Source organism: Schistocerca piceifrons, chromosome 4 (assembly GCF_021461385.2).
Source record: "Schistocerca piceifrons isolate TAMUIC-IGC-003096 chromosome 4, iqSchPice1.1, whole genome shotgun sequence".
NCBI lineage: Eukaryota > Metazoa > Arthropoda > Insecta > Orthoptera > Acrididae > Schistocerca > Schistocerca piceifrons.
In genome coordinates, this window is record NC_060141.1 from 637614995 (window position 1) to 637641792 (window position 26798).

The 26798-nt window shown below is 38.9% G+C and overlaps 1 protein-coding gene across 2 annotated transcripts in view; it reads left to right on the forward strand.

The window, feature by feature from the left end:
- The window catches only part of LOC124794961 (nucleolar complex protein 3 homolog), a 108551-nt gene that overhangs the window by 57419 nt on the left and 24334 nt on the right, over positions 1–26798 (forward strand). For both annotated transcript variants that reach the window (XM_047258680.1, XM_047258681.1), the window contains exons 6-10: positions 5457–5590; positions 14573–14773; positions 14857–15045; positions 20278–20459; positions 25407–25615. In XM_047258680.1, coding sequence (XP_047114636.1) covers positions 5457–5590; positions 14573–14773; positions 14857–15045; positions 20278–20459; positions 25407–25615 — 915 coding nt within the window. The remainder of the gene's footprint in view (positions 1–5456; positions 5591–14572; positions 14774–14856; positions 15046–20277; positions 20460–25406; positions 25616–26798) is intronic.

A 26798-nucleotide genomic window follows, 5' to 3' on the forward strand; every position in this document is an offset into this window, starting at 1 on the left:
CTACTTGATAGCACATACATCTTCTTACTGACTTCTTTTTACCTGCTAACATCACGTCAATGTTGTTATCGAGATATTGGTAGCAATCTTTGGAAAAGCCATATGATGTCGATATTGTGTTGATATAGATTCATGTTATTTACTGTGCTGTTTCCTGACATGTTATGGCTAATTTGTGAGCTACTCAAAATGACTAAAGTCCAAACTATATTCTTCCCATTATACTTACCCAGGATCTATTCTCCATAAACCACCTTATTGTGTGTCAAATAATGGAAAATCCAGGAAGAAATGTAACAATACCAGAGAAGGAAAGTTGTCACTTACCATATAGCGGAGATGCTGAGTCACGATAGGCACAACAAAAAGATTCACACAATTATAGTTTTCGGCCATTAAGGCCTTTGTCAGCAGTAGACACACGTACCCACACGCACATACACATTCAGGCAAAAGCAACTTGCACACACATCTGCAGTCTCAGAGAACTGAAACCACACTGCGAGCAGCAGCATCAGTGCATGATGGGAGTTGCGACTGGTTGGGGGTAAGGAGGAGGCTGGGGCGGGGTGGGGGAGGGATAGTATGGTGGGAGTGGCAGACAGTGAAGTGTTGCAGTTTAGACGGAGGACAGGAGAGAAGGTGTGGAGTGAGCGAGGGGGTAAGTAGCGGAAAGGAAAGAAATAAAAAGAAATTAAATGACTGGGTGTGGCAGTGACATGATGGCTGTGTAGTCCTGGAATGGGAAGAGGGAGGGGGCTGGATGGGTGAGGACAGTGACTAACGCAGGTTGAGGCCAGGAGGGTTACGGGAACATAGGATGTATTGCAGGGGAAGTTCCCATCTGCACAATTCAGAAAAGCTGGTGTTGGTGGGAAGGATCCATATAGCACAGGCTATGAAGCAGTCATTGAGATGAGGGATATCGTGTTTGTCAGCGTGTTCAGCAACGGGGTGGTCCACTTGTTTTTTGGCCACAGTTTGTCGGTGGCCATTCATGCTGACAGACAGCTTGTTGGTTGTCATGCCTACATCGAACGCAGCACAGTGGTTGCAGCTTAGCTTGTAAATCACATGACTGGTTTCACAGGTAGCCCTGCCTTTGATGGGATGGGTGATGTTAGTGACCGGACTGGAGTAGATGGTGGCAGGAGGATGTGTGGGACAGGTCTTGCATCTAGGTCTATTACAGTGGTATGAGCCATGAGATAAGAGATTGGGAGCAGGGGTTGTGTAAGGATGGACGAGTATATTGTGTAGGTTCAGTGGATGGCAGAATACCACAGTAGGATGGGTGGGAAGGATAGTGAGCAGGACATTTCTCATTTCAGGACAAGACGAAAGCTAATCGAAACGCTGGCGGAGAATGTAATACAGTTGCTCCAGTCCCGGATGGTACTGAGTTATGAGGGGAATGCTCCTCTGTGTCCAGACTGTGGGACTTTGGGAGGTGGTGGGGGACTCGAAAGATAAGGCACGAGAGATTTGTTTTTGTACAAGGATGGGAGGATAATTACGGTCAGTGAAGACTTCAGAGAGACCCTCGGTATATTTAGAGAGGGACTGCTTGTCACTGCAGATGCGACGACCACGGATGGCTAGGCTGTACGGAAGGGACTTCTTGGTATGGAATGGGTGGCAGCTGACGAAGTAGAGGTATTGCTGGTGGTTAGTAGGTTTGATATGGATGGAGTACTGATGTAGCCATCTCTGAGGTGGAGGTCAACATCTAGCAAGGTGGGTTGTTGGGTTGAGTAGGACCAGGTGAAGCAAATGGGGGAGAAGTTGTTGAGGTTCTGGAGAAATGTGAATAAGGTGTCCTCACCTTCAATCCAGATAGCAAAGATGTCATCAATGAATCTGAACCAGGTGAGGGGTTTAGGATTCTGGGTTTTTAGGAAGGATTCCTCTAGATGGCCCTGAATAGGTTAGCATAGGATGGTGCCATGCGGGTCCCCATAGCCATACCGCGGATTTGTTTGTAGGTAATGCCTTCAAAGGAGAAGTAATTGTGGGTGAGGATATAGTTGGTAATGGAGACTAGGAAGGACATTGTTGGTTTGGAATCCATAGGGCGTCTGGAAAGGTAGTGTTCGATAGCTGTAAGGCCATGGGCTTTAGGAATGTTAGTGTACAGGGAGGTGGCATCAATAGTGATGAGCAGGGCACCGTGTGGTAAACGGACAGGAACTGTGGAAAGTCGGGTGAGGAAATGGTTGGTATCTTTTATATAGGAGAATAGGTTCCAGGTAATAGGTTGAAGGTGTTGGTCTATAAGAGCAGGGATTCTCTTAGTGGGGGCACAGTAGCCGGCCACAATGGGGCATCCTGGGTGGTTGGGTTTATGGACTTTAGGAAGCGCGTAGAAGGTGGGAGTGCGGGGAGTGGTAGGGGTAAGTAGAGAGATGGACTCTGGGGAGAGGTTCTGGGATAGGCCTAAGGATTTGAGTAGTGACTGGAGATCCTGCTGGATTACTGGAATGGGATCACTGTGGCATAGTTTGTAGGTGGAAGTATCTGACTGTTGACAGAGTCCTTCTGCCACATAATCCTTGCAGTTCAAAACAACGGTGGTGGAGCCTTTGTCTGCAGGTAGGATTATAAGGTCAGGATCAGTTTTTTAGATGGCGGACTGCGGTTCTTTATGCGGATGTAAGATTAGTTTGCATGTTGAGGGATTTGGGGAATGATGGCGAGGCAGGGTTCGAGGTTAAGAATTTCTGGAAAGTTAACAGGGGTTTGTTTGGAGGCAGTGGGGGTGGATCATGGTTGGATAGAGGAGTGAACTGAGTTAGGCAAGGTTCAGTGTTGGTCTTCGGTTGAGACTGATTGATTGGGTTGGTGGCGAAAAAGTGTTTCCACTGTAGGGATCGGGAGAAGGAGAGAACGTCTTTAACAAGTCTTGCATGGTTGAATTTGGGAGTGGGGCAAAAGGTGAGGCCTTTGGAAAGGACAGATATTTCTGTGGGTCTAAGGCTTCTGGAGGAAAGGTTCATAACTGTGTTGCGGGTCTGTTTAGGTTCTGGGTACTGTGTGGTGATGAGAGGGAGTTTTGGAGGGTGGGGTAAGTGTAGTATGTCTGTGAGACAGGGTTTGTCAGCTGTGAGGGGTCATGGGGAGGTTTGGAGGTTGTTGTAGAAGTGGTGGACATTGGTACTCCGAGGCAGGAATAGGAAGTTGTGCCTATCATGACTCAGCACTTTATTGTTTATGTTAGAGGGGTCTCCAGATAACACTATCACTTCACACTTTCCTGTTTCAGTCATGGAACGACTGTTGGTAAGGCCCCGTATGAACTTAGATCTCTAATTTTACTGTCATGGACTTTTTGCAAGGTATGTGTGTGGGAAAGCTATGTGTTGGTGGACTCTTCACATATTCTTTGATGTTGTTGACTGTAAGCCAAACTGTGATTCACAATGCCTCTATTGTAGCGCCTGCCACAGGAGATGGATGAGCACCTCTATGACACTGTGGTGCTTACTAAGCAAACCTGTGACAAAATGTCCTCTCCCTGTTTGAATCTTCTCTGTTTCCTCCCACCGTCCCACCTAGCAAGGGTCACAGACTGAGTTAATACTAAATGACTTTTGAATGAGAGTTTCTTAAACTGCCGCATTTGTGGGTGGAGTACACATCCAGAGAATTCTTCTGATGAATCTCAGTGTGAAACCTACCTCTATTATGATTAGTTTTATGTGGCTGTGTCATTGTAAATTACTCTGTATGCATAATTCTGCTTGTTTATTGGGTGTGACTGTGCGGCAATCGTGTAGTCGAATGATAATGGAGAAAAAAAAAAAGTGCTAGCTTTCAGAATCAGTCCTTTCTTGAGCTAGAGGACACACACACACACACACACACACACACACACACACACACACACACACACACACCTGCTCACCTGTGCCTCTACATAATACCAGCTGGGTGCTCAATGTTGTGATTGCAGTTTGGGTTGGGTTGTGTTGGGTGTGGTGAATAGAGGGAGAGAGAAGTGGAAAGCAGTAAAGGGGATGGGGGTGGGTAATTAGCAGCTCTGAGGGAGGCACCCAATTTGCTGTCTAGGAATGCAGGAGGGAGGTGTGGCATGTGCACAAGCTAAGCATGTGATGCACGGGTACCATAGCCAGTGGGAAACAGCACACAATGGATGACATGGAGGCATGAATCAGGAAGGGGTGATAGGACAGAAGAAGGGGAAACTGTTGATTAGAGCGTGTGGGGACATTGGGTTAATGGCAATTGAGGCCAGGAGGGTTACGAGAGCATGTTATGTTGCAAGGAGTATTCCCATCTGCATAGTTCAGGAAAGGTGAGGCTACAGATGGTCCAGGTTGTGAAGGAGCCATTGAAATTGGGTGTGTTGTATTCAGCTGCATGTTTTACCACTGGGTGACCAACTTGGTTTTTGGCCACAGTTTGGCAGTGGCCATTCATGTGGGTGGACAGCTGGTTGGATGTGCAGTGATTGCAGCAGAGTTGTTATGAGACGACTATGTTCACCCTGGAGTGGAACAACTGAACCACAACCTTTGCCAGGATTTCATTATTTATCATTCTGTAAAAAAAGAGACATCTTACCCAAGATCCCCCCCCCATTCGCTAAAAGTGGTACTCCATTGCCCATCCAACATTGACGACATCCTATTCCATCTCTATGCCATTCCTCCTCCCAACCCACTGCTAAAGGGATCTTATCCCTGCGGAAGATACAGTTGCAGGACCTACTCAGTCCACCTATCCAGCACTTCCTACTCCAGTCCAGTCACTTGATTTTTCTACCCTATCAGAGACAGGCCCAACTGTGAATGCAGCTATCTCATACCAACTCTGCCGCAATCACTGCACAGCTTTTTATGTCAATATGACAACCAAACAGCTGTCCAACAGAATGAATGGCCGCCATCAGACTGTGCCCAAGAGCAAAGTGGACAACGCTGTGCCACAACGTGCAGCTAAACATAACACACCCAATTTCAATGGCTGCTTCTCAACCTGCACCATCTGGATCCTTCCTTCCATCACCAGATGTTCTGTGTGATACAGATGGGAGTCATTCTTGCAACACATCCTCCTCTCCTGTAAACCTCCTGGTCTCACTCTCTGCTAACCCACTGTCCCCTCACTCTTAATCCAACAGTTTCCCCTTTCTGTGTTCTATTGACCCCTCCCAATTCAAGTATCCATGTCACCTTCTTGGTGCACCACTTCACACCGGATATAGCCCATACCCCTGCCACCTCTCCCTCCCACATTCCTAGCCAGCAAACCAGCTGACACCCTCCGAGCTACTAGCTACCAACACCCAACCCCTGTACCCCTGTTCCTACCTCCCACCTCCCCCCCCCCCCCTTGGCACACTCCATCTGAAATTAACTCCCATGCCACCCAGTCCACCTGATGAATTGCAGTCAGAGGGAGCAAATTAAATGTAATTTAATTTCTGATTTCAGTAAAGAAAACAACTTTACAGTTACAAAATTATGAAAAAAGTTTGTTAAAAGCATACAAAATGTATCTTCAGAAGCTGGAGAAACTGACAAATATTCTCTGCCCCAAAAGAGGGAACACAAAAGTATTTTCAGAGGTAAGCTTTCCTTCATTTAATACAAAAAATATAAATTTTGAATACTTGACAGGTAGGAACTCAGTAATTTATAGCTGATAAAAATCTAACTTTTAGTTGTTACTTGGTGATCATCGATGAAGCAAACTCTTAAAAATAAAGATTCATAGTCACATTGTAATTTTGGTTCTTAATTTTATAATTACTGCATGTCAAATAAATTTAAAAATCTGGACAATTCATGAATTTCATACTCAGCATCTTATGCAAATATCATCAGACATTAGTGAACGTAAGTATCAGTGTCATGTAAGTGTAAATGTGTTAGGACACTGGAAGAAATCCTGTAGGTGAAATGTCAGAGACTACCCAGTGACTTTCATGGTTCACCTCCATTGTTTCTACACTTTTTTATTTTTAATTTTTAATGGTACTCTGGTTGGAATTTGATTCGGTGGATGTCAGATTACAAATCCAAAGGTTCTTAATTCAATTTCTAGCAGCTCATAGAAATTGTCGTCGTCATCGTCCCCCCCCCCCCCCCTCCCACCCCTCCCTCATACCCCACTAGTTGCTACTTTTATTCCTGGAAATAAAGTGCTAAAAGAGAGAGAGAGAGAGAGAGAGAGAGAGAGAGAGAGAGAGAGAGAGAGAAAATGATGTTTCCTCTCAGAATGAAAATTTATCCCCATCCAGGATGTTGATCTGGAATCTTGCCTCCCAGAGGTTATGTTCATAGCATCTGTTCTATCCAAGCATTTCTCACAACTCGTCCTTACTGCTGTTTTGTTGCTAGCACCTATCTCTTACTTTCCAAATTTTACAAAAGCTCACCTACATGCCATGCTGGGTTAACACTCCTGGAAGAAAGTGGAAGAGAGATACTGGCAGAATGGTAGTTCTGTGGGCAGGTAGTGAGTCATGCCTGGATAGCTCAGTCAGTAAGAGAATTTCATGCTAAAGGCAGGGTTCACAGTTCAAGCTCTGGATCAGCAGCTGTTTTAACCTACAGAGTTAAAGTTTCAGTCTAGTCAAGCCATGGTTCAGCTTCCATGTTTAATTTTAGATCCCTTTGTTACTGCTTGACTAAGTTAGGTTGCAGGAATTTAAAGGTGTGTGTCCACTAGCAAATAAACTTCTCCAAGTTGTTTCATGTAGAAAAACCCCCACCAAGTCAACTTCTGCAAGTTTCGTCAGCTTGGAGAAGTAGCTTACACAAATAAACGGAAACAATTTCTCGCATCTTGCTGCAAGTACTTGCTGAACTTCCCAATTGCTGGACGTTTTGAAAATGACTGTCAAAAAGAAGAATAGTGCAAATACAGATGGGTCCAAACAAATGAACTATTGGAACCCCCTAAACATATATAATTGGCACCACAGCCAAGGACGTGTGAAATTAATTTCAGACTACTTTGTTTCACCAAAAGGAGAAATAGAATGGCAGTACGGACATCTTCAAATTTTAGCAGGTTTTTTAATGTGTGCATAAACATAACTGCATTACGTTTGTAACAAAAATAATAAATCATAATCATCAGTTATCTGCTATATTAGCAGGTCCTATGCCTCTCAATTTTCTGCGATCCATTGCTTCCTTCTTAAGGCTGCTGTATGTTGCATAGTCCATCATGTCATCCAGTATCTGGAATCTCTTCTTTCCTCACTTCCTTTCTCCTTCTACATAACCTTCTAAAACTGTTTTTATGGGTCCGTCATTCTTTCTTAATATGTGCCCCATCCAATTTCTTTTTCTTCTCTTTATTACATCTAGTAACTGTCTTTTCTCTCCCACTCTTCTCAGTACCTCTTCATTTTCTTCTCTGTCCATCCAACTTATTCTTTTCATCCTCTGCCATGTCCAGATCTCAAAAGACTCCAGCCTTTCTCTGTCTTTCTTCCTCATAGTCCATGTTTCAGTGCCATATAGAAGAACACTCCATACAAGACATTTTATGAGTCTCTTCCTGAGTTCTCTGTCCAGACCGCTGCAGAAAATTCTTCTTTTCTTATAAAACGTCTCTTTTGCCATTGCTATTCTTGTTTTAATTTTTGTGGTGCACTTCCAGTCAGTGTCTATCCTGCTTCCAAGATACTTAAAAATTTTGCATCTGTTCTAGTATTTCTCCATTCAGCATAATTTTTATTTCCTTATTTCCTCCTAGTGCCAATACTTTGGCTAGAAGGACCATGTCATCAGCAGACCTCAAACACCCCACTCTTCTTCCTCCAATTTCTACGCCTTTGTCATCTAATGAGCATTGGTCAATCATGTTTTCCAAGTAGAGGTTGAAAAGAGTAGGTGATAGACAGCATCCTTGTCTTACTCCTTTTCCTAGTCCGATCCAGTTTGTACTTTCTCCTCTCACTTTAATTGAAACTTTTTGGTTAAGATATAATGAGTTTACAAGTCTTCTGGTTTTCCAGTCCACTCTCTTTTCCCTCATTGTAGTCGCCAGCTTGTCTCAAACCACATTGTCAAATGCCTTTTCTAGATTGATGAAGCACATATATAGGTCTCTTCCTTTTTCAATAAACCTTTCTCCCAAGATTTGTAGGAGCCCTATTGCATCTCTGGTGCCCGTATTCTGTCTAAAGCCAAACTGCTCCTCGCCAAGATTCTCCTCCATTATTTTTTCAAGTCTTTTATTAATTATTCTTAACATCACTTTGGCTGCATGTGAAATGAGGCTGATTGTCCTGTGCTCGCTGCATTTCTTGGTTCCTTGTTTTTTCAGCAATGGAATCATTACTGTTGTCAGAAAGTCCTCAGGCCAGTCACCACTGTCATATATTTTATTACATAATCTCAATATTTCTCTTATCCCATCTTAGTTCAAGCATTTTAATATTTCTCCCGGTATCGTATCTGTACCTACTGCTTTGCCATTTTTCATTGCAGCTATGGCAGAGTTTACTTCTTCCATTATGATGGTTGGTCCTTTCTCGTCATCACTTACACTGTTGTGTGATTCAAGTTCCAGAGTTTCTGGTTTGCTATTTGTGCCATATAGCTCTTTTAGATAAATAATAAATACTTTTTCCAAAAATCGAAGAATTATGAATTGATGCAATTTTGTATCTTGCTTTTGAATATTTGATTGTACAATATGCAAGAGATGTTTGAAACTAACATACTGGTACAGTATTCTTAGAAAGTTTTTAATCTGAGTGGAGTCCTCTCATTTTATTTCATTCAGTAGCGTTTCTCAACAGCTTAAATACGTATGCTTCTGTATCCATTTCTTCATCCAAACACTAATTTTTCTTCTTAATTTTGCTTTGTGGAAAGTTTATCCTTCAATAGATTAACTTGCAAGAGTAAACATGTACACGTTTTGTTCTACGTTGACACCTCAGCAAGTGTCTGCAGAAGTTACTTGTGGAAGTTACTCACTAGTGGATAAACACCTTAAGGGCATACTACCTTCGAAACACCATCTTTTTTACTTATTGGAGGGATAAGAACCATTTTGTTGATAAGAAGTGGAAAAAATTCAGAAACCAGGAAAAATACAGTGCAAAGAATTTTCTGATTGCAGTGAGCATCTTGAAAATTTTGGCTAGTGTATGCACTGTTTATGATGTACTGAGTACTCATAAATGAATAAAGAATGATAAATAAGAATAATACTCCATGCTAATTTAATGGTGAAAGACTCCCTCCTCACTTGTATCTAGGGACTCTTAACACTACCGCACAGATGGGAAGGCTGAACAACTGCGAGAACTCAAAGTTGTGACATCAGCAAGAAGTAGTGAAAGTCAACAGCTGTCTTGTGTTGTATCACCATGTTGGGTATAAAAAACTGGTGTGATGTGTAATCATTACAAGATTGTTAATTAAGTACAGAGAAATCATTTTGTGTGTTTTTAAGTTGTGTTTGTGTGTGTTTAACCCACATAATATACCTTTACAGCCATCTCTGAAATTGTAAACACAAGCAGCACATGAAAATCAATTATGAAGTGCCATTTTCAACCCGATCTAATTCAAAACAATTTTTACAACTGCATATTTCATGTTAGATATTTAACACATCTCAGTGGATCAGTGTATTATAATATGTGGTACCGTGGATGACAGATACAGACTTGCTGGGGTGTGTGGAATAGCCTCAGGTTGCCTTATATTCTATTCAAGTCCACCATTGCTACTTTTAATGTTTGAACACACTTCCTACTTCACACAGAAACACAAGCTCAAAATGACTTTCAGTCTTGCAGAAACTGCAGTAGTAGCAAAAACTGAAAAAGAAAGAGGCCTGTGTTGAGTTCAGACAATCCGTGGTGTTGCACCCATAGACTCCAAATTCCACTCAAATTTCATTCAGGAAACAAATATTTCACTCTGCATAGAGTATTAGCTGTGTTGATTGTGTATAGCGTATTACAGCTGTGCACTACAACTCAAGTTTAACCCAGATTTGTGCCATTCGTGGGCAGTGCTCTTCCAGTTATGCCAACTGAACACCCTTCACAGGATCAATTAAAAGCATACTGCCCTCAGAAGGCACAGATCTGAGACCACGTCAGAATCAGTCATGTGTTTTAACTTGTCACTCGTAATGAACTTCATTTGACAAAATTTTATAATTAAGGTAACAAGACCAGCTTATCAGACCTCACAAGCTATAATACAATCAGCTTCGCATGTAGTAATTCCATAGAAATGTCTTGACCAACAAAAAATTTATTTATGATGTGTTTCAGCATGCGAAGTCTGCAGATAACATCTTTTGCAAATACACCTAACGGCAACTGCATGTGAGACTGTACGTTTTTCTTGTATTAATCATTTGTATGAGCTTTCATAACCATATTTTATCTGATGATGATGACTCAAAACATGTCATAAATAAAGGTTTTAGCAATCAAGATGTTTCCGTGAAATTACTGCATGCCAAGTGTGTATGGTCGCATACCCTACAAGTGGAAGACTTCATCAGTCGAATGGAAGTAAAAGTGCTATTAACTCAGACAGCTAACCAGAATTTGGACAATGGTGGCCACAGGTAGTTTAGGTATGCTATACTAAATGAGCACATAAACAATACTTGATCACCTATAAACAATATTTCATTACGTATATGTGCCCAACTCAGATATTCTCAAATAAAAGAAGTCGCCTGCTTCGTTTCTGTGCCAAATTTCTCTTTCTCCTGCAGAAATTAAGCATATATAATTTCCCTAAGCACTAAATGAACTTTATTCAGAGTTGCTACCACTAGTTAGAAAGGCAGTATTTTCCCTTTACTCAAATATAATCCTGCAGGCAAGGATATTAATTAACCAGAGTACTTAGTGATCATTGACTTTGTTTCTTGTAATTTAATCTGTAATGATTACTCCAAAATGTAGTAATTTATCTAATTTAGAAGACAGTATTAACATACTTTTCAAAATGTCACATTTTGTTGTTATTTTATCTAAATTATGTAACTTAGTTTTTTGATAATAACTTGAAAAATTATGGTTTTGAAAATTTGGAGCGGGAGGATCCTTTAGAGCATTCCTCATGGTGTGGTAAATTCAATTGTCTGACTTTTACTTCATTCAGATATTCATAACATGTAATTATGCTTGTTAGTCAGCTTGCAGGTTCTCTGATGGACACAAGAGGCAGCTGGTAGCACGTTTCCTTTGCTCTGCCTCAATAGGTGGTACTTGTGGCAAAATTCTTGCATTAAGGCATACTGTAGTGCTGAAAATGATTGGCGGGTAACCATTACAAAAATTTGTGGCTAATGTCTGACCTTATTTGCCAAATACTGTGTAGTTCAGAGAAAGTCCATTGCTGAAAATGGAACAGGTGTCTTTTGTTTTTGATTTTATCATTTTAAAAGTGAAAATACCTGTAGAGAATAAACTGACAACATTTAAATTGCTGTCATGTTTTAAAATGTAATTGCTGTTTAAAAAATCATTTCAGTGCCACTGCTTCTATTCAGTTAGTGAATATGCAAAGTTCTAAACTACTCCTTCATGTTCAGTTTCCTGTTCATGTGAGGTTCCATTAAATCCACAAGTTGAGTCCTAATAGAAGATTTGGGACTATAATAAGTGTTTAATTCATCTATCAATTTAAGGGATTCCTGATGGAAAAGTAGTGTATAATTTCAATGCATTTGGCATGTCAGGTAGCACTCACGAGGGAATGGTCCAGTCCAAAATGTTGAAACCCATCCCAAAATTTTGTACAGAAAGAAAAACACCAAAAGAAATGAACGGTCAAAATTTTAGCTGCTAATGCACAATGCACTTTTTTTTTTTTTTAAGTCTTGAAAATCGCTAAATTCTTAGTGCACCAGGCAGCTTGAGCAGAGCTGTAGCAGACTGAGCATGTGCAACACAGCAGGCACATATTCTGGCTAGATGGTCCATCAGTAAACAAATAACACGAAAAAATGTGATCATATTTTACAAAGCAAATGTCAGTGTTCCGTTGGTAGTTTCACTGACATGATTGTTCTGTTTCTATTCACTTAAATGTGCAACTCATTTAAAATCCATAGCCATTCCCAGTTGCTTTGCCTTATCAACAACTGTTAATAATGTATATGAAATTGAATCAGTGTTAATTGTGTTTTCTTCATAAATATTCTTGTGATAACACATATCCTTGTGCAAATTGCAGAGTCTTACAGGAATGTGAAAGCTTGTTAAATTTCACAGTCTTGATAAGGTGAAATATGAAGAACACGGTATGAAATCAGAATCACCTACTTTTCCTGAACACCTGCAAGTGTGTTATTTGCTGTTTAATTTCTTAGACATTTGTACAAATGGTGTCAACATTTTGTTAAAAACTGTAGAAACATTATAAGAAATAGGAAATATCTGTGACAGTTCTGTGAATATTGTACTTCAGATGATGATAGTAGTGCCAGTAAGAGTCCAGAACAAGAATATGTTTAAGAATGTGCAAAACCTATTTCATTTCAAACAGCTTGAATATTAATTGCATAAATGGAAGAAAGAATTACATGAAGAAAGAAATATACTAAAAAATGAAACTCGCAAAAAGTGAAAGAAAAAATAGTCAAAAGATTTAGAATTGTTCTTGAAAAACAGTGTACCATTACCAATGGAGATCTATGAGAACAGGCCCACCAAATTGTAAGTGAGTTGAACACTGCTGATTTCCATGCTTCTTTGTCCTAGTTAAGCAGATCCTAGAAATCATACAGAATAGGTGGTCACGCTTCCCGCGCCCGGGTTCCCGGGTTCGATTCCCGGCGGGGTCAGGGATTTTTCTCTGCCTCGTGATGACTGGGTGTTGTGTGATGTCCTTCGGTTAGTTAGGTTCAAGTAGTTCTAAGTTCTAGGGGGCTGATGACCTCAGATGTTAAGTCCCATAGTACTCAGAACCATTTGAACCATTTTTGAATAGGAGGTCAGATAATTACAAAATTTTCTTCAAGTAAACTTACAGAGGAGAGGCTATTAACAGGCATCATTATAGAAAAATTTGTTGCTGACATGAAGACAAAGCTTACTGTTATCCCCACAACTGTTGTATATAATGCTGATCAGTTGGGTTTCATGGAAATACTGTGTACAAACTGTGCTATCATTGTGGTGTGGAAAAAGACAGAATCAGTTGTGCAATCGATGAATGCTGTGACACTTATGTATACAATAGGCCAGTGATAAATATGAGTGAAATATTGTTTCTGATGGAAGTCAGCCGTGTGACATCAGACATTTCTGATTTTTTCTCCTCTGTTAGTCACCTTTGTAAGAATTCCACTAGCAACAGTTTAGCTGTTGTGGACTGGAAGTTATTCAAAAAATTAATGGTCTGTGACTTTTTTGGTATGGTTTAATTGCTTAAAACTCACATTGTGTGCACCCTGGATTTTTGAGCTACATGGTGCTACACGCTCTTGTCATGGCTGCATTTGCTCTTTCGCTTGTTCTCACATAAGCAGTTCTTCGTGCAGCAAAACTGTATACCTTCGCTTAAAAAAAAAAAAAATACTTGTCATGTCTCTTAGCAGTTAAAAATTTGACAGTGCATTTCTTTTGGTGTGTTCTTCCTATGTAAAAAAAAAAAGTCATGGTAGGTTTTGACTAATCGGAATGGTCCATTCCCTTGTCAGTTCTGTTATACGGAAAAATGAATTCCACAACTCGTGTACACTACATTTTTTGTCTGGAGGTGTGCATTGTATAAGCTGGATACATCAGAAATGAATGTGGTCTCTGAATTGATCCACTTACTAATATTTCCACAATTACAGTGGACATTAAAGAGTGTATCCGCATGCCTCCAAACTGTTTTCTATTAATGTAGAAAAAAAACTACAATGATGACTGAAAACTCCTGTGCTTGAGGCACTCTGAGCTATGTCCTCAGCAACAGAGAGATGGTTCCTGATACCAGGTAAGGTGATGTACAGCTTCAAGTGTGCTGTAGTTTCTCACAATCCCATAAAATGAGTGCTGGAAGGTTTCTTTCAAAACTGTATGTGCAGTCAACTTGTGCTCCAGCTTGCCATGCCATCAGTGGAACATGAAACCCTAACCCCACCTCAAACACACACACACAAACACACAACCTCTTCCCTTATATATTCCTTGTTGCTTTCAGAAATATCAGTTTGAAAGCTGATTAGATCACTACAAGAATTTATGAAAGAGTGGGAAGTCATATTTTACATGAACGGCCCAATAAGTAATTTGTTTTCCAGAGTAATGAACATTATTGGCTCTGAATGCTTACTTTCACTTGTAAGATTAATTACACACTACATATGGATATCTCCAGCTGTAAAAATTTTTTTAAAGTAATTTATAATATGATTATGTGGCTATTAGTAAAATCAAATGAGAGGTTATGCATTGCTTATACAGACAGCTTGTGAAGAAAATTGTTTAGTAAAAAAATTAAATTGGAAATATGCCAAAATAAAACTCATTATTCTATTTCACTAGAACAGTGTTCATTAGTGGAAAAACATAATATTGCATAAAATGTTTTCCCCTCTTTTGTTCCAGCAAGAGATTGCACTTGGAAAGCTTTCAGTACAATGTTTGTGTGAGCTCTTGGTTGCTCACCCATATTTCAATTTTTCACGAAATCTTGCACAGATGTTAATTCCGTTTCTCAATCATCGTTTCTCTGATGTCCGTGAAAGAGTAGCAGAAGCAGTAAAAACTGTTCTGAAGGAAGATAAAAAGGGGGAAATTTCCCTTGATGTAAGTGAATGGAAAACACACAGTAAACCACTTCATTTGAAAAGTCATTCACACATTCAGTTCTGCTATCTGCTCTGTTTCAGATAGTTCGACGCATAAATCATCTGGTAAAATCTCGTTCACATTCTGTTCATGTTGAGGTTCTTGGTGTTTTACTTAGCCTTCGAATCAAGGATGTGAACTTGGACAAGGAAAAAGAAGACTTCATAAAGCAGAAAAAATTTAAGACACACAGGCAAAAACTGCTGACCATGTCCAAGAGAGAGAGAAAGGTAGGTAGGTTCTTGTTATGTATTACAAATAATTGGAAAAATAAACATTATTTTATTTAGAAAAAAAGGAAAAGTAACTGTAATACATAATGAAGACTATTGGTTGGAAAAACTTTGAGGTGCGCAGATAAATGACTGCAGTGGAACTTTGATTTTACGTTCTCCAATTTTACATTTTTCACAATTATATGCCATAAATTTGTAGCTTCTGTAAAAAAACAAACCATAAGATCAATGCTAAAAATTCCCTAGTTTTACATTTCTTCCTAGTAAGGTTTATCTCAATTTTACATTCTTACTCAACGTCTCACTTGACTTCCTCCCGTTTTCTTCCTGTTGATGTTTGATATGACTGAATAAGTTATAAATGACACAAAAGGCAGACGTTTCGCACTGTGGGTGGTGATAGAGTTAAGAGAATATTTTAGGCTATTGCAGAGTGGAGAGACATGAGAGAGGAATTGTTGACGTAATCCACGATCGGCATTGCCAACACATCGTGCAGTGTTCAGCTGCACTGCACAATTATGATACAATTACTGCTAGGTTGCAGCAGCAATGGAAAAAACACAACAGTCGACATGAAGTGTTTGGGACTGGGCCAATGGGTGATGAAGGGGCCCATCCACCACATTTTCTTGTGCCAGCAATAACTCATAACACATAACTAATAACACGTAACACATAACTCTAACTCATTCTCATCTTTCTGCATGTATTTGCAATGTGCCGTGTTCAGCAACAGTATCGATCATCAAACTTTTAAATTCAATCACTGAGTCTTGAAGAATATGTTCAGTCAGACTCAAGGAAACATCAGCCGCTTCCAGCTAGTGAACTCTTATTGGCTGTTGACTTGTTATGTCACCCAATAGCCAGCACAGCCACCACACCAGACAAACACATGTAAAATGAACTCACCACTTTGTTTAAATCACTATGTAATAAGTTTACAGACCTCAGCCTATGAAACCTTTGAAATTCCTAAAGTACTGCATTCTAAAGTATAAAGAGGCACAAAACCTATAATCAGCGTCAGTGCAAGAATTTTATTCTTCTCCTCCTAGGTAGCAATTTTACCAACATTCATAATGTCAACTGACATAACCAAATCACAAATCCATAAACAAACAAGAAAGAAATTTCAAAATTTTACACCACGTAACAGATCTATTAACAAAAAAAAAAAAAAAGACGGTTTTGCCACTAGTAACACTGAAGGTTACGTTATTGAAAAAACTATCACCTTTGCTAATTAATACGAAGTAATTGAGCCACTTCCCAACACAGTTTCGCCACAAATTATATCTTAAAACACGCAGTTTTGAGGGTTCTGTCATTTTATGTTCACCTCGAAAATAGCAAAAATTTATAGTCTACATGGCGAAATAAACTGGAAACTGTGAAATACGGCAAAACCTACCGGATTACATCATCTTGGATGTTATTAACGTCTTGGATGTTTGTTTCCACTTGCAGCCAATAGCTGTATAGCATTAATGCAATGGCCTCTAGCATACATAGTGATAAACAACAAGCTTACTTGGGGGTCTGCATGCTCTGCACCATTATACAACTCTTTGATGACTGTTGGAGTAACTAATTCACACATGCCACTTAGCGGGAATGTTGGGAACTAACAGTGTCAGGCGGCAATAAAAACTTGAAGATATACTGCATTCATTGCTGTATCATACATTACTGTAGTTATTTACAATTTTTATAATTAAAGATTATTATTACATATCAAATTTATGAACACTCTGTATGGTGGTGTGATTTTAACTTTTTCTACAAAACATGTTCCATTTTTCCTGATCTCCTTATAATCTGGCAGTGGGTAATTAAATCACAAACAGGAGCTCATTATTTGCAGAGAGAAACCCAGTTTCTGGCTGAGCTGACATTCCATAACAATCCAACAAAATTCAAATCAGGTGAGCTCATTATCAATACATTGTTTCCTTGAAATCAGTGTTCCACATAATATGCAAGATGTTGTATGTTGCACTGACGCACACAGTGTCCCACCTTGAATGGGTCTTTGTGTGATACATTAATTAAGCAATAAGGCTGACTTTTTGTCCAGTGTCGTGATGTCAACATATACTGCAACAAGATACCTTGGCTCATAGTAAAGATTACCACGTGGTGAAGTGTCCACCTCCAAGATTCACCCTGTTCATTACCAAATAGAATGAAAGATTTTTTGAAAAATTGATGGTACAAGTTACTATCAGCCTCATTGTTGTCATTATCTATTACAGTTGTCCTACTAGGCTCATTCACAAGCAGATTTGGTTTGCAATCTGAGAGAATACCAAACTGAGGTACCAGATCAAAACCCCTCTTAGTGCTATCATGTACTAGAATGCATCAACCAGTGTTCTGCTTGTGCTTTTGTTTTCTTAAGTCACACACTGAAATGGAGCATCATATATTTCCTCTTACACTTCTGAAATGTGTTGTGTCATCCCGTAACTGATTTCAGTGTTGTACCACCCCTCAGCTGATTTCCCCTCAGCTTATATACTCTTGTTTATCAGTGTTATACCTCCCTGTTCTACTATTACTACCTTTACCAGGAACACAGATAATATTCCTGTGGTGTATTATAGCAACTAGATTACTTCAGGAGAAGACTGAGCAGATACTACAACACACCTACAAATTATTCGTAATTTATTAAAACTTGAAAATGGTAGATACTTAACTTTGATAACATTTGGTGTCCACAGAGATGACGTATTTGATACTGTCATTGACGCTTATAGCATTTAACACCTTATCGTGGAATGATATGCTCATAAGAGTACATTTTTCTTTATACAGTTCTGAATAACTATGCTATCGCATGCAGCCTGATTTGTACTAAGGTGACAGTGTCAGCGTTTGCGATGATTACAAGTCTTTACTGAATATGTAAGAGACAGGACGATTACAAAGACCCTGGGGTATTACATAGAGACTGGACTGAGTGGCATTGTGCTCAGACATGAATAACTTTCCAGCTGAAGGGGTATAAGGAAAAACATAAGGGAATGTCTACACCAACGTCTCCAGTTTGTTGATGCATGATAGCAACAGTCTTTACTTGGAGTGCTCTCATGAGGTACCAACTTTTGCATGAGGCCTTGTTCTGCTGGCAGCACCACAGTTCCTAAGCAAGCCTTTAATATGTACTTGTCAATCCCCTGCTGTCTGATGGTAGTAGCAGTGTTTTTTTACTATATATCATTTTAAGATTGTTTTATTATTGACTATTCTTTCATATGAAAATGTTCTCAGTTGCTTAAATTAAAATAAACAAAAAATACTGTTGTGTGATTATGCATAAAGAAACAACTGCTACTGACAAACTTTTAGGATAGTGTGGATATTTATTTGTACAACTAGGATGGATTGTGTGTTTTTGTCAGTCCTCTTGGCTAAGATGATCCATTCATTATGGTGTTGCTAGTAGTTACCCTGCATGCCAATTTTCTTGTTCTTTATAAGAGTTAGTCCTTCATTACTCATATGTAATTTTAAATGTTGTGGGAAGGTTCTTGTAGAATTAGGGAGACTACTCGCCAAAAAGCAGAAGTACTGAGTTGTCGATAGGCACATACAAAAGAAAGAAAACTTGCTAGATTTGGAGTTATCTCTGACAAGCTAGGGTAAAATAAACACAGAAAACATACATACACACGCCTTTGCCTCTACGTGGTGCTGGCTGGACTAACAGTGCCAATGCTTTGTTTCTCGGTAGCTGGACTGTGGACGGGTTGCAGTGGGGGTAGTGTTGGGTGGAATGCATAGAGAGAGAGGAAGAGAGAGAGAGAGAGAGAGAGAGAGAGAGAAACCCACCCACCCCATCGAGCACAACCCCCACCACAACCAATCCAACAACCAAGAAACTTAGTCCCAGGGGGCGGGGGGGGGGGGGGGGGGGGTGTTGAAAGCGTACTTCTGGGCACGCTGTTCTGTATTTTATTTTACTCGAGCTCATCAAAGGCTAACTCTGAAATCTAGTAGTAAGTTTTCTTTCTATTGTTTGTGCCTTTTAATTTATATTGATAACTCAGTAGTTAACCTCACCAAGAGTCATATTCCTTCTGCCACAACGTTTCACTAATTATTGATAACTGATTGTCACTAAGTAACTAAACTGCATCTGATGTCAACATATCCATTTCTCCTTTTGAAATATCTAACCCAACTATTTGTTTAAGAAATGTGACATTCCAAACTCCAACATTAGAATGCAGATTTTGTTTTGGTCATACGACAACATCCTCCTAGTAGTCTCCAGCTGGAGACCTCTTGAATATTTTACTTCAGAGGATGCCAACATCTTTAAACCTTACAGTACAGCTGCATATCATCAGGAAAATTAACTGCTGATTTTATAGTCATTCACAGTACATACTTAGCAAGCCTAGAAAGTGCCCCTCTTATGTGATTTCATGTAAGGTATTTTAATTGTCTTTGAAGCCATTTTGACTATTTTTCTTCCATGACTGTCTAAAGAAATATGTAAATGTTTTTTTTTTAAATTACCGCTACCAGTCACAAACTTTGTCAACTATTGTATTACTTATTTATTTAGTGACATGTTTCGAGGGAATAAAAAATAAATAAAAACTTTACTGTAAGGTCATACAGATGTTTCGTAGTCTTTTTGTAAATGCTGTGGTCATCCTGTGGAAGAAGAGAAACCTAGTAAGAGGCGATGTCACTTTGGAAGCTGGAATTCACTCATGTTGAATGTGTTTTTAACAAAAAGATAAATATATTTACAGTTTTGATATATTTATATACTCTCATAATATAAGTGTTAAGCAAGTTATTTATTGCAAATTAATGGTTTGTGTACATGTTGAAGCACAAAAATTCTGACACAGAACTGATGAAGTGTGTTTTGTAGATTGAAACATCACCTGCTAGGTTTTAAAGCATAAAGACATTCCATCAGTAGTTTTGTCCTCAAACTGATATAAAAGTAAGGTGCAGTTAAGCAAGTAACAAGTGTGAATCTCAAAACTTCAAGTACAGTTCCATGCCCTGTAGGTACTTCAGGAGCAAACAGTTTGCAATTGACCTCAACTAAGGTGTAGTGCACTTCAACTATTGTGCAAGTCCGTCACAGTCAGACGGTTAATGTTTAAGACAATGTTTCCACTTTTAGTATTTTCTTGTGAAACTATTTTTGTGTAACCTTACCTTGCTCATTTTTTTCCTCTGATATAGAAAAGCAAGAAGCTGGAAGAACTGGAAAAGGAACTGTTAGAAACCAAAGCTGAAGAGAATGTCCAATCTAAGCAGCAGAATCTTACAGAAGTTACAAAAACTGTGTTTACAATTTATTTCCGTGTGCTGAAGCAGGCGCCATCGTCAAAGCTGCTGAGTGTCACACTGGAGGGCCTTGCTAGGTAAAAGTAATGGTATTTGTAGCCAGAAAATAATCTCATGTGTGGTTATGTAAAATTAGTGAATAAATATATGGCAAAAATGATGCACTAAATCATAACACAGTATGTCATTTTTCAGTTTGAAGAAACATTGAACAGTGGTATATCAGGGTGTATATGCCCCAGGACAACTGGGAAATCTAGGAAAAGCCCAGGAATTTTTTCATCTGGAAGAAATCTTGGAAAAACGTGTAAATCTCATACATTTCCGGGAATTTTTCATTATTTTAGTTTTCAGTACATTTTTTCTAATTTTGACTGGTAAGAACAGGTAACTCTTAGAAAGGATTTTACTGTAGCCCGCTACTGTTGAATAATACTGCAGCAGTAAAAAGTAAATGAAAGAATAACACCAAAATAAAACTTTTGTTGCAAAGAAAATGCACCATTTACGACACAAAAAAAAGAAAAGAAGAGAAAAGAAAAAAAAAAGAAAAAAAGAAAAAAAAAACACTGTGCACACACAAGCCCCTGCTGACAGCAGAAAGCTTCAAAGACTATTCAATACTTCATAACAACAAACTGCTTTCAACGCATCTTTCTCACGAGCCTTGTTTCGATGAACATGACATCGCAACTGTTTACATTTGTAACATATCATAGGAAAATATTGCAAATGGTGGTTTGAGAAGTGTTACTTGCAAAGTAAATTTCCTTTCGTGCAGGATGAATTACATTAGATGTGAGAATGTGCAATGAACTTCATAAATGACAGAACATTAGATTCTCATTCAAAACTTAACAGTGAGGACCAGACACTTGGAGGCCAGCGTTTTGTTGTTACCTAATATTTTACTGGCACATTAGTGTTCGATGCGAGGGTAATCCAAAAGTAAGGTCTCCTATTTTTTTATGAGTACAGAACTCTGTTTGTGTGACAGTTGGTCACACTGTTATGATGAGTGCTTCACGCGCTGTGTGTAAACATGCGCACGCCGCGCTGAGGCGCTCAGTCTTGGCTTGGCAGCCGTTGAGAATGGAGCTCCTGTTGGATGTTACTTCCAAGTGCGAATTGCGCACAGTTATTCGGTTTTTGAACGCAAAGGGCACTGTGCCAATTGAAATCCATCACCAATTGACGGAAGTGTGCGGTGAGTCATGCATGGATGTAAAAAATGTTCGTAAGTAGCCTAGAGAGTTTGCAGCTGGTCGGACCGAAATTCACGACGAATAAAGGAGTGGGAGACTGTCAGTTTCTGAGGAGACAGTGTTGAAGGTTGAGCAAAGCATGCGTGAAGATCGGCAGATCGCCGTAGATGATCTCTGCACGTTGGTTCCTGAGGTTTCCCGAAGCACCGCTCACAGAATTTTAACGGAATCATTGAACTACCAGAAAGTGTGTGCAAGATGGGTGCCACACATACTGGCAGAGAACCACATGCGGCAACGAGTTGATGCTTCCCGCACATTTCTTCATCACCGCCACGGGCAACGAAACCTGGGAATACCACTTTACACCTGAGGCCAAGCAACAATTACACCAGTGGCAGCATCTTTCTTTGCCAAATGCCCAGTGGTACCACCATTAACACTGACAGGTACTGTGAGATTCTAAAAAAACTCAAACGGGTGTTTCAGAACTGGAGAAGAGGAATGTTGAGCAAGGGCGTACACGTTCTCCATGACAATACTCGCCCACACGTCGCTCAGCAAACCGTTGCTCTCCTGTAACAGTTTCAGCGGAACACAATTACCCATACACCCTATAGTATTGACTTGGTACCCAGTGACTATCACCTGTTCTCTAGGTTAAAAGAACATTTGGCCAGAAAGTGATTCAGCTCCAATGACAAGGTCAGACAAGAGGTTCATAACTTTCTGAACAGCATGGCAGCAAATTGGTATGATATGGGTATACAAAAACTGCCACAGCATCTACAAAAATGCATCCACAGAAATGGTGATTATGTCGAAAAATAGATAATTGTTCAAGCTGTAAACTGATGTAAACCATTGTAGAAATAAACAGGTCTATATGTACTTATAAAAAAATAGGAGACTTTACTTTTGGGATTACTCTCATATATCTTAAGGGGTAACACATACTAAAAAAGACCACGTTTCATGGTTAGTTTTTCATATTTATTTTTGTTCTTTAATAGATTACAAATTGCACAAGAAGGATGACAAAGAGCTGTGTTCGTAGGACCCTACCTAATTTCACCCTCAGGACAGGGGGGGAGGGGGACAGCAAAAACATTTTGATGACTAATATTATATGTGAAAGCTTAGCTTGTTGTGTAACTATGCTGTATGTATATTAATTTAAAAACTTTTCCTATTTGTGTGTTCGTACTACTTAAATTGATATTGCTATTGGCTGACTACATAACGTGTCCTGTGCTCTGAACATCTGCTGTCATTGGCTGGCAAGATCACGTGACATGAGCTATGATTAGCTGACAGTCTCAGTTTCAGTGCTTCAGAAGCTGCCATGCTGAATCTGGCAGAATTCTTGTTTATACATTCGTAATGCAAAAATATGCAATCTAAATGTTGCCGTGCATCAAAGACCTTTGTAAAATGTTTTTTTTGGCTGGGTTTTGTTTTCTAGAGTGCCGGAAAGTTCTATGTCAGCGTATAAAACCTTCACCATTCAAAGGATTGATAAGTTTTACAGCTTTGAGAGAAAATATATTGTCACTTAACACGGAAAGAATATACTTTCACCAGAGGTGTAGTGTATATGCACCTGGGAAAAATCCCCCCCCCCCCCCCCCCCCTTCCTGCTTGTACACCCTGTATATACTCCAACCTGGAGTTTACATCATTGCATATCTTACATAATTTATGTATATTGTCTATAAAAGCAGTAGTGTATACACAATCTCAATACAAATATACAAATTCTCATATTACAGAAGGTTGCCAAGTTCTACTTTTTATAAGAGAAATGTTATCTGATAACTCTCAAATCTTAATATTAATCTTCATGATATGGGTTGATTGGCAATTAAAAGTCTGTGAAATACGTAACACTGTAAGCTTGTAAGCTTAGCAGAAGGAAGGGTGTTTTAAGTGTTACAGGAAATTAAGTATGGGAAAGCTAATAAGCTAACGCTAGGCAGATGCCTTGCTTGCTGATTGGGGGACCTTAGCAATGTTTGAAACAGTGTTTTTGTATTCTGAATTGTCACTGCAGATGTGATATGGGGTCCACTACTTCATGCTAGAAACACACCAAAAATCCAAGCAGGGGTTTTTTTGGGATGCAAAAGGGTTTCATCTTATGATTACTTTCCGTAGGATAATATAATAACTGACATATTTCGAATGACTAACTAGGTGAAAATGAAGGGTGAAGTTTTGGCTCATTTCAAAAGAAAACGAGAATAGTTGTTCAGGGCATTGCTCTTGTCTGTAAAAAATGCTTAGGCATTTGGGAAAAAGTGTGAAATATTGGAGCATCCACCTTGTTCACCAGGTTTGATAACTATATTCCATCTGTTTCCACGTCTAAAGATATTTCTCCATGTAAAACATTTTGAAAAAGCATAACTAATCGGTGCCATGTCACCGCACAGATATAAGTAATGGTACACTTGCGTGGTTATGACCCACTCCGTAGCAAAGGAGGCAACAGCTGTGATCACTGACAGAAGTCACTAATGCCTAAACTTATGCTATTCACATTTAGAATGGAATACAACGGTCTGTCTCATTGTATTTCATTTGCTTGTGAATAGCTTAATTCAGTCATTATATTACTTGTGCCAGTGATTGCGCTTGCTATCTCCGTTGCTATAAAATGGGATGCAAAACTACAAAGATACCATTACTTATAACTTATATATGTGCCGTGACATAGTATAGCATATTTATGTTTGACAATGGTGTTAACACTAAAATTGCAAATTACAGAATAAGAATTTTAGTGAAGACTGGGCCCACAGCTTTAGTGTAATTATTGAATGTAGTCCTCCTGCACATTTCCTGTTAAAAATATTTATTGCACTTGCAGTTCTGACATTTTATCATTGTCAGGCATCGTGCTGTATTAAAGGTCACTCTACAGCATTAACTTGTGACATGGAGGACCATAGTTCCCAGGAGCCTGAAACCAAACATACGTGGTGGTAAAGTTTACCCACAGTTCCACACACCATATGAGCCATGAAGACAGGCCTTGTGGTATAAAAAAATAAACCTAGCCACAATACACACCAAAAAATTTTCAGTGGATATTGTGGACATAATGGATTTTTTGGCATATAAGATATTGAAGTGGACATTTCTGATACAGGTCTAGAACATCATATTGATCCTTTAAAAATATGAAACACTCTTATATATGGTTACTAGACTGGCAGGATGTTTGCCCTTTGTTGCTGAGAAGTAAAATGGAATGAGGGTGGATAGTACCGAAAACAGCTTGCTCAGTTTGAGATTGTCCTGAAGCAGGTAGTTTTATAAAATGGCAGTGAAACAAAGAGGAACTGTCAGTGATACGAGTTTTGAAAAAGTCCTTTGATGACTACAAAGTTCAAATATCAGATTTATAAGTTCATTGTTGGATTTGTAAGTTCCTGTGTATTTGGAAATGAAAAAGGGGTTGGTGTGGATGAATTTCACTCATAAATTTTACTAAAGCTGAAGACTTTAGAGGAAGAAATAAAGTTGGATGTGAGTAGGAGGTTGTAAAACAAAAGGAAACGTGAATAAGCAGTGACTTGGCAAAGATAACCACTTCTTCATTCATTCATGCAAGAATGTATCATGTTTTTACTCCCACAACAGTTTCCACTACCATGGAAACTAATATGCTAGGTGGAAGAAATGCTGGGAATAATAAAATAAGATGAGAAATGTTAATCAATAATTAGTAACTAGATAATTTAAATTCTGTGTGGATGATTTATTTTTTTAAATTTAAAGCCTTAATTGTAATTTGTAAAACACTGTATGCAGGTTTGCACATTGTATCAACCTGGAGTTCTATCACGATCTTGTGAATGTTATGGATCATATGCTGGAGAATGAGCCCTTGGGACATAGGGAGCAACTCCACTGTGTTGAGACAGTGTTCACTATTCTGTCTGGTCAAGGTGATGTGCTGAACATAGATCCATTCAGATTTTATTCTCACCTCTATAGAAATCTTCTGCACATAAATGCAGGTAATTGAAGCAAACACATTAATTACATTTCCTTAACAATGCATGTTTAATTAATTACATGTTATGTTGCAATATTAGTTGCTGAATTATTTTATAATATAATACTTTATTTATACAGATTTTTCAACAGATGATATCATGTAATTAATGGAGCAAATAATAAATGCAGTCACTTCATATGCTTTCCTGGTGTAATAATTCTTCTTTCTCTTTTTTCCAAATAATAAATGAAATAAGATGTTTACTTTTAAAAAAACCTTGAATATTCTAGGCTTGGGGAGACAAATTTACAGATATACTGATGTTACCTAATGCTCTCAGCATTAAAAAAAATCATTATTTTGAAAAGTCTTGAATATTTTCCTGACACAGCTTCCTGTCTCAAACCATCAATGCCCAACATGTTCAATTGGATTTAAATCTAGAGATTTTGCAGGCCATTCAGATTTTGCAGGCCATTCCAATGCCAATACTTCTGGGTGTCTGTTCAGTAAATTTATGGTTGTTTTCACTGTGTTCATACTGATGTTATCGTGCTGGAAGTGGATGATAAGCATGTCTTTAGCTGTATCAAGAGCTCAAATGATTAGCAGAATACATTCTTCAAAAACATGAATATGATTAGAATTCATCATGGGTGAGACCTTGACCAATTATGCCATTTCAGCTGTTGCCTTCCAGCCAAGACTTACAAAGCAAACAATGTGATTTGCAAAGTAGCATGCAGCATTAGGATACCATCCTCAGTGATAATTTTTAAAGCAGATTTTGGTGAAATCTTATAGGGAATAGGTATTGACCTGGAGGAGGGGGTTTTCAAGTTTTAACTTGCAATTGTGAGTAGGGGGCTGTGGCCTATCTGCGACTTATTAAGGAATATTGAAACACCCTGTTATATTGAAATGGGATTTGTTGTTTTCATGGAGTGTGCGGGCATTCACTACCAGGTAATGGAGATCAGAAGGTAAACATTAAATATTAATTTAGATAAACATCATATGAAGTTCAGTAAATTGCTGTTTTTTTTTTCTCAGTAAGCATTTATTATGTACCAACCTGTAGGACATCATGAGTCAAAGTTCTTCACCTGTTCTGATTCTTATGTGAACATAAAAATGGTGTCACATATGTATGTGGTTAGCATAGTGGCGAGATTATTTGAAAATGAGCTAGAGTGGGGCAT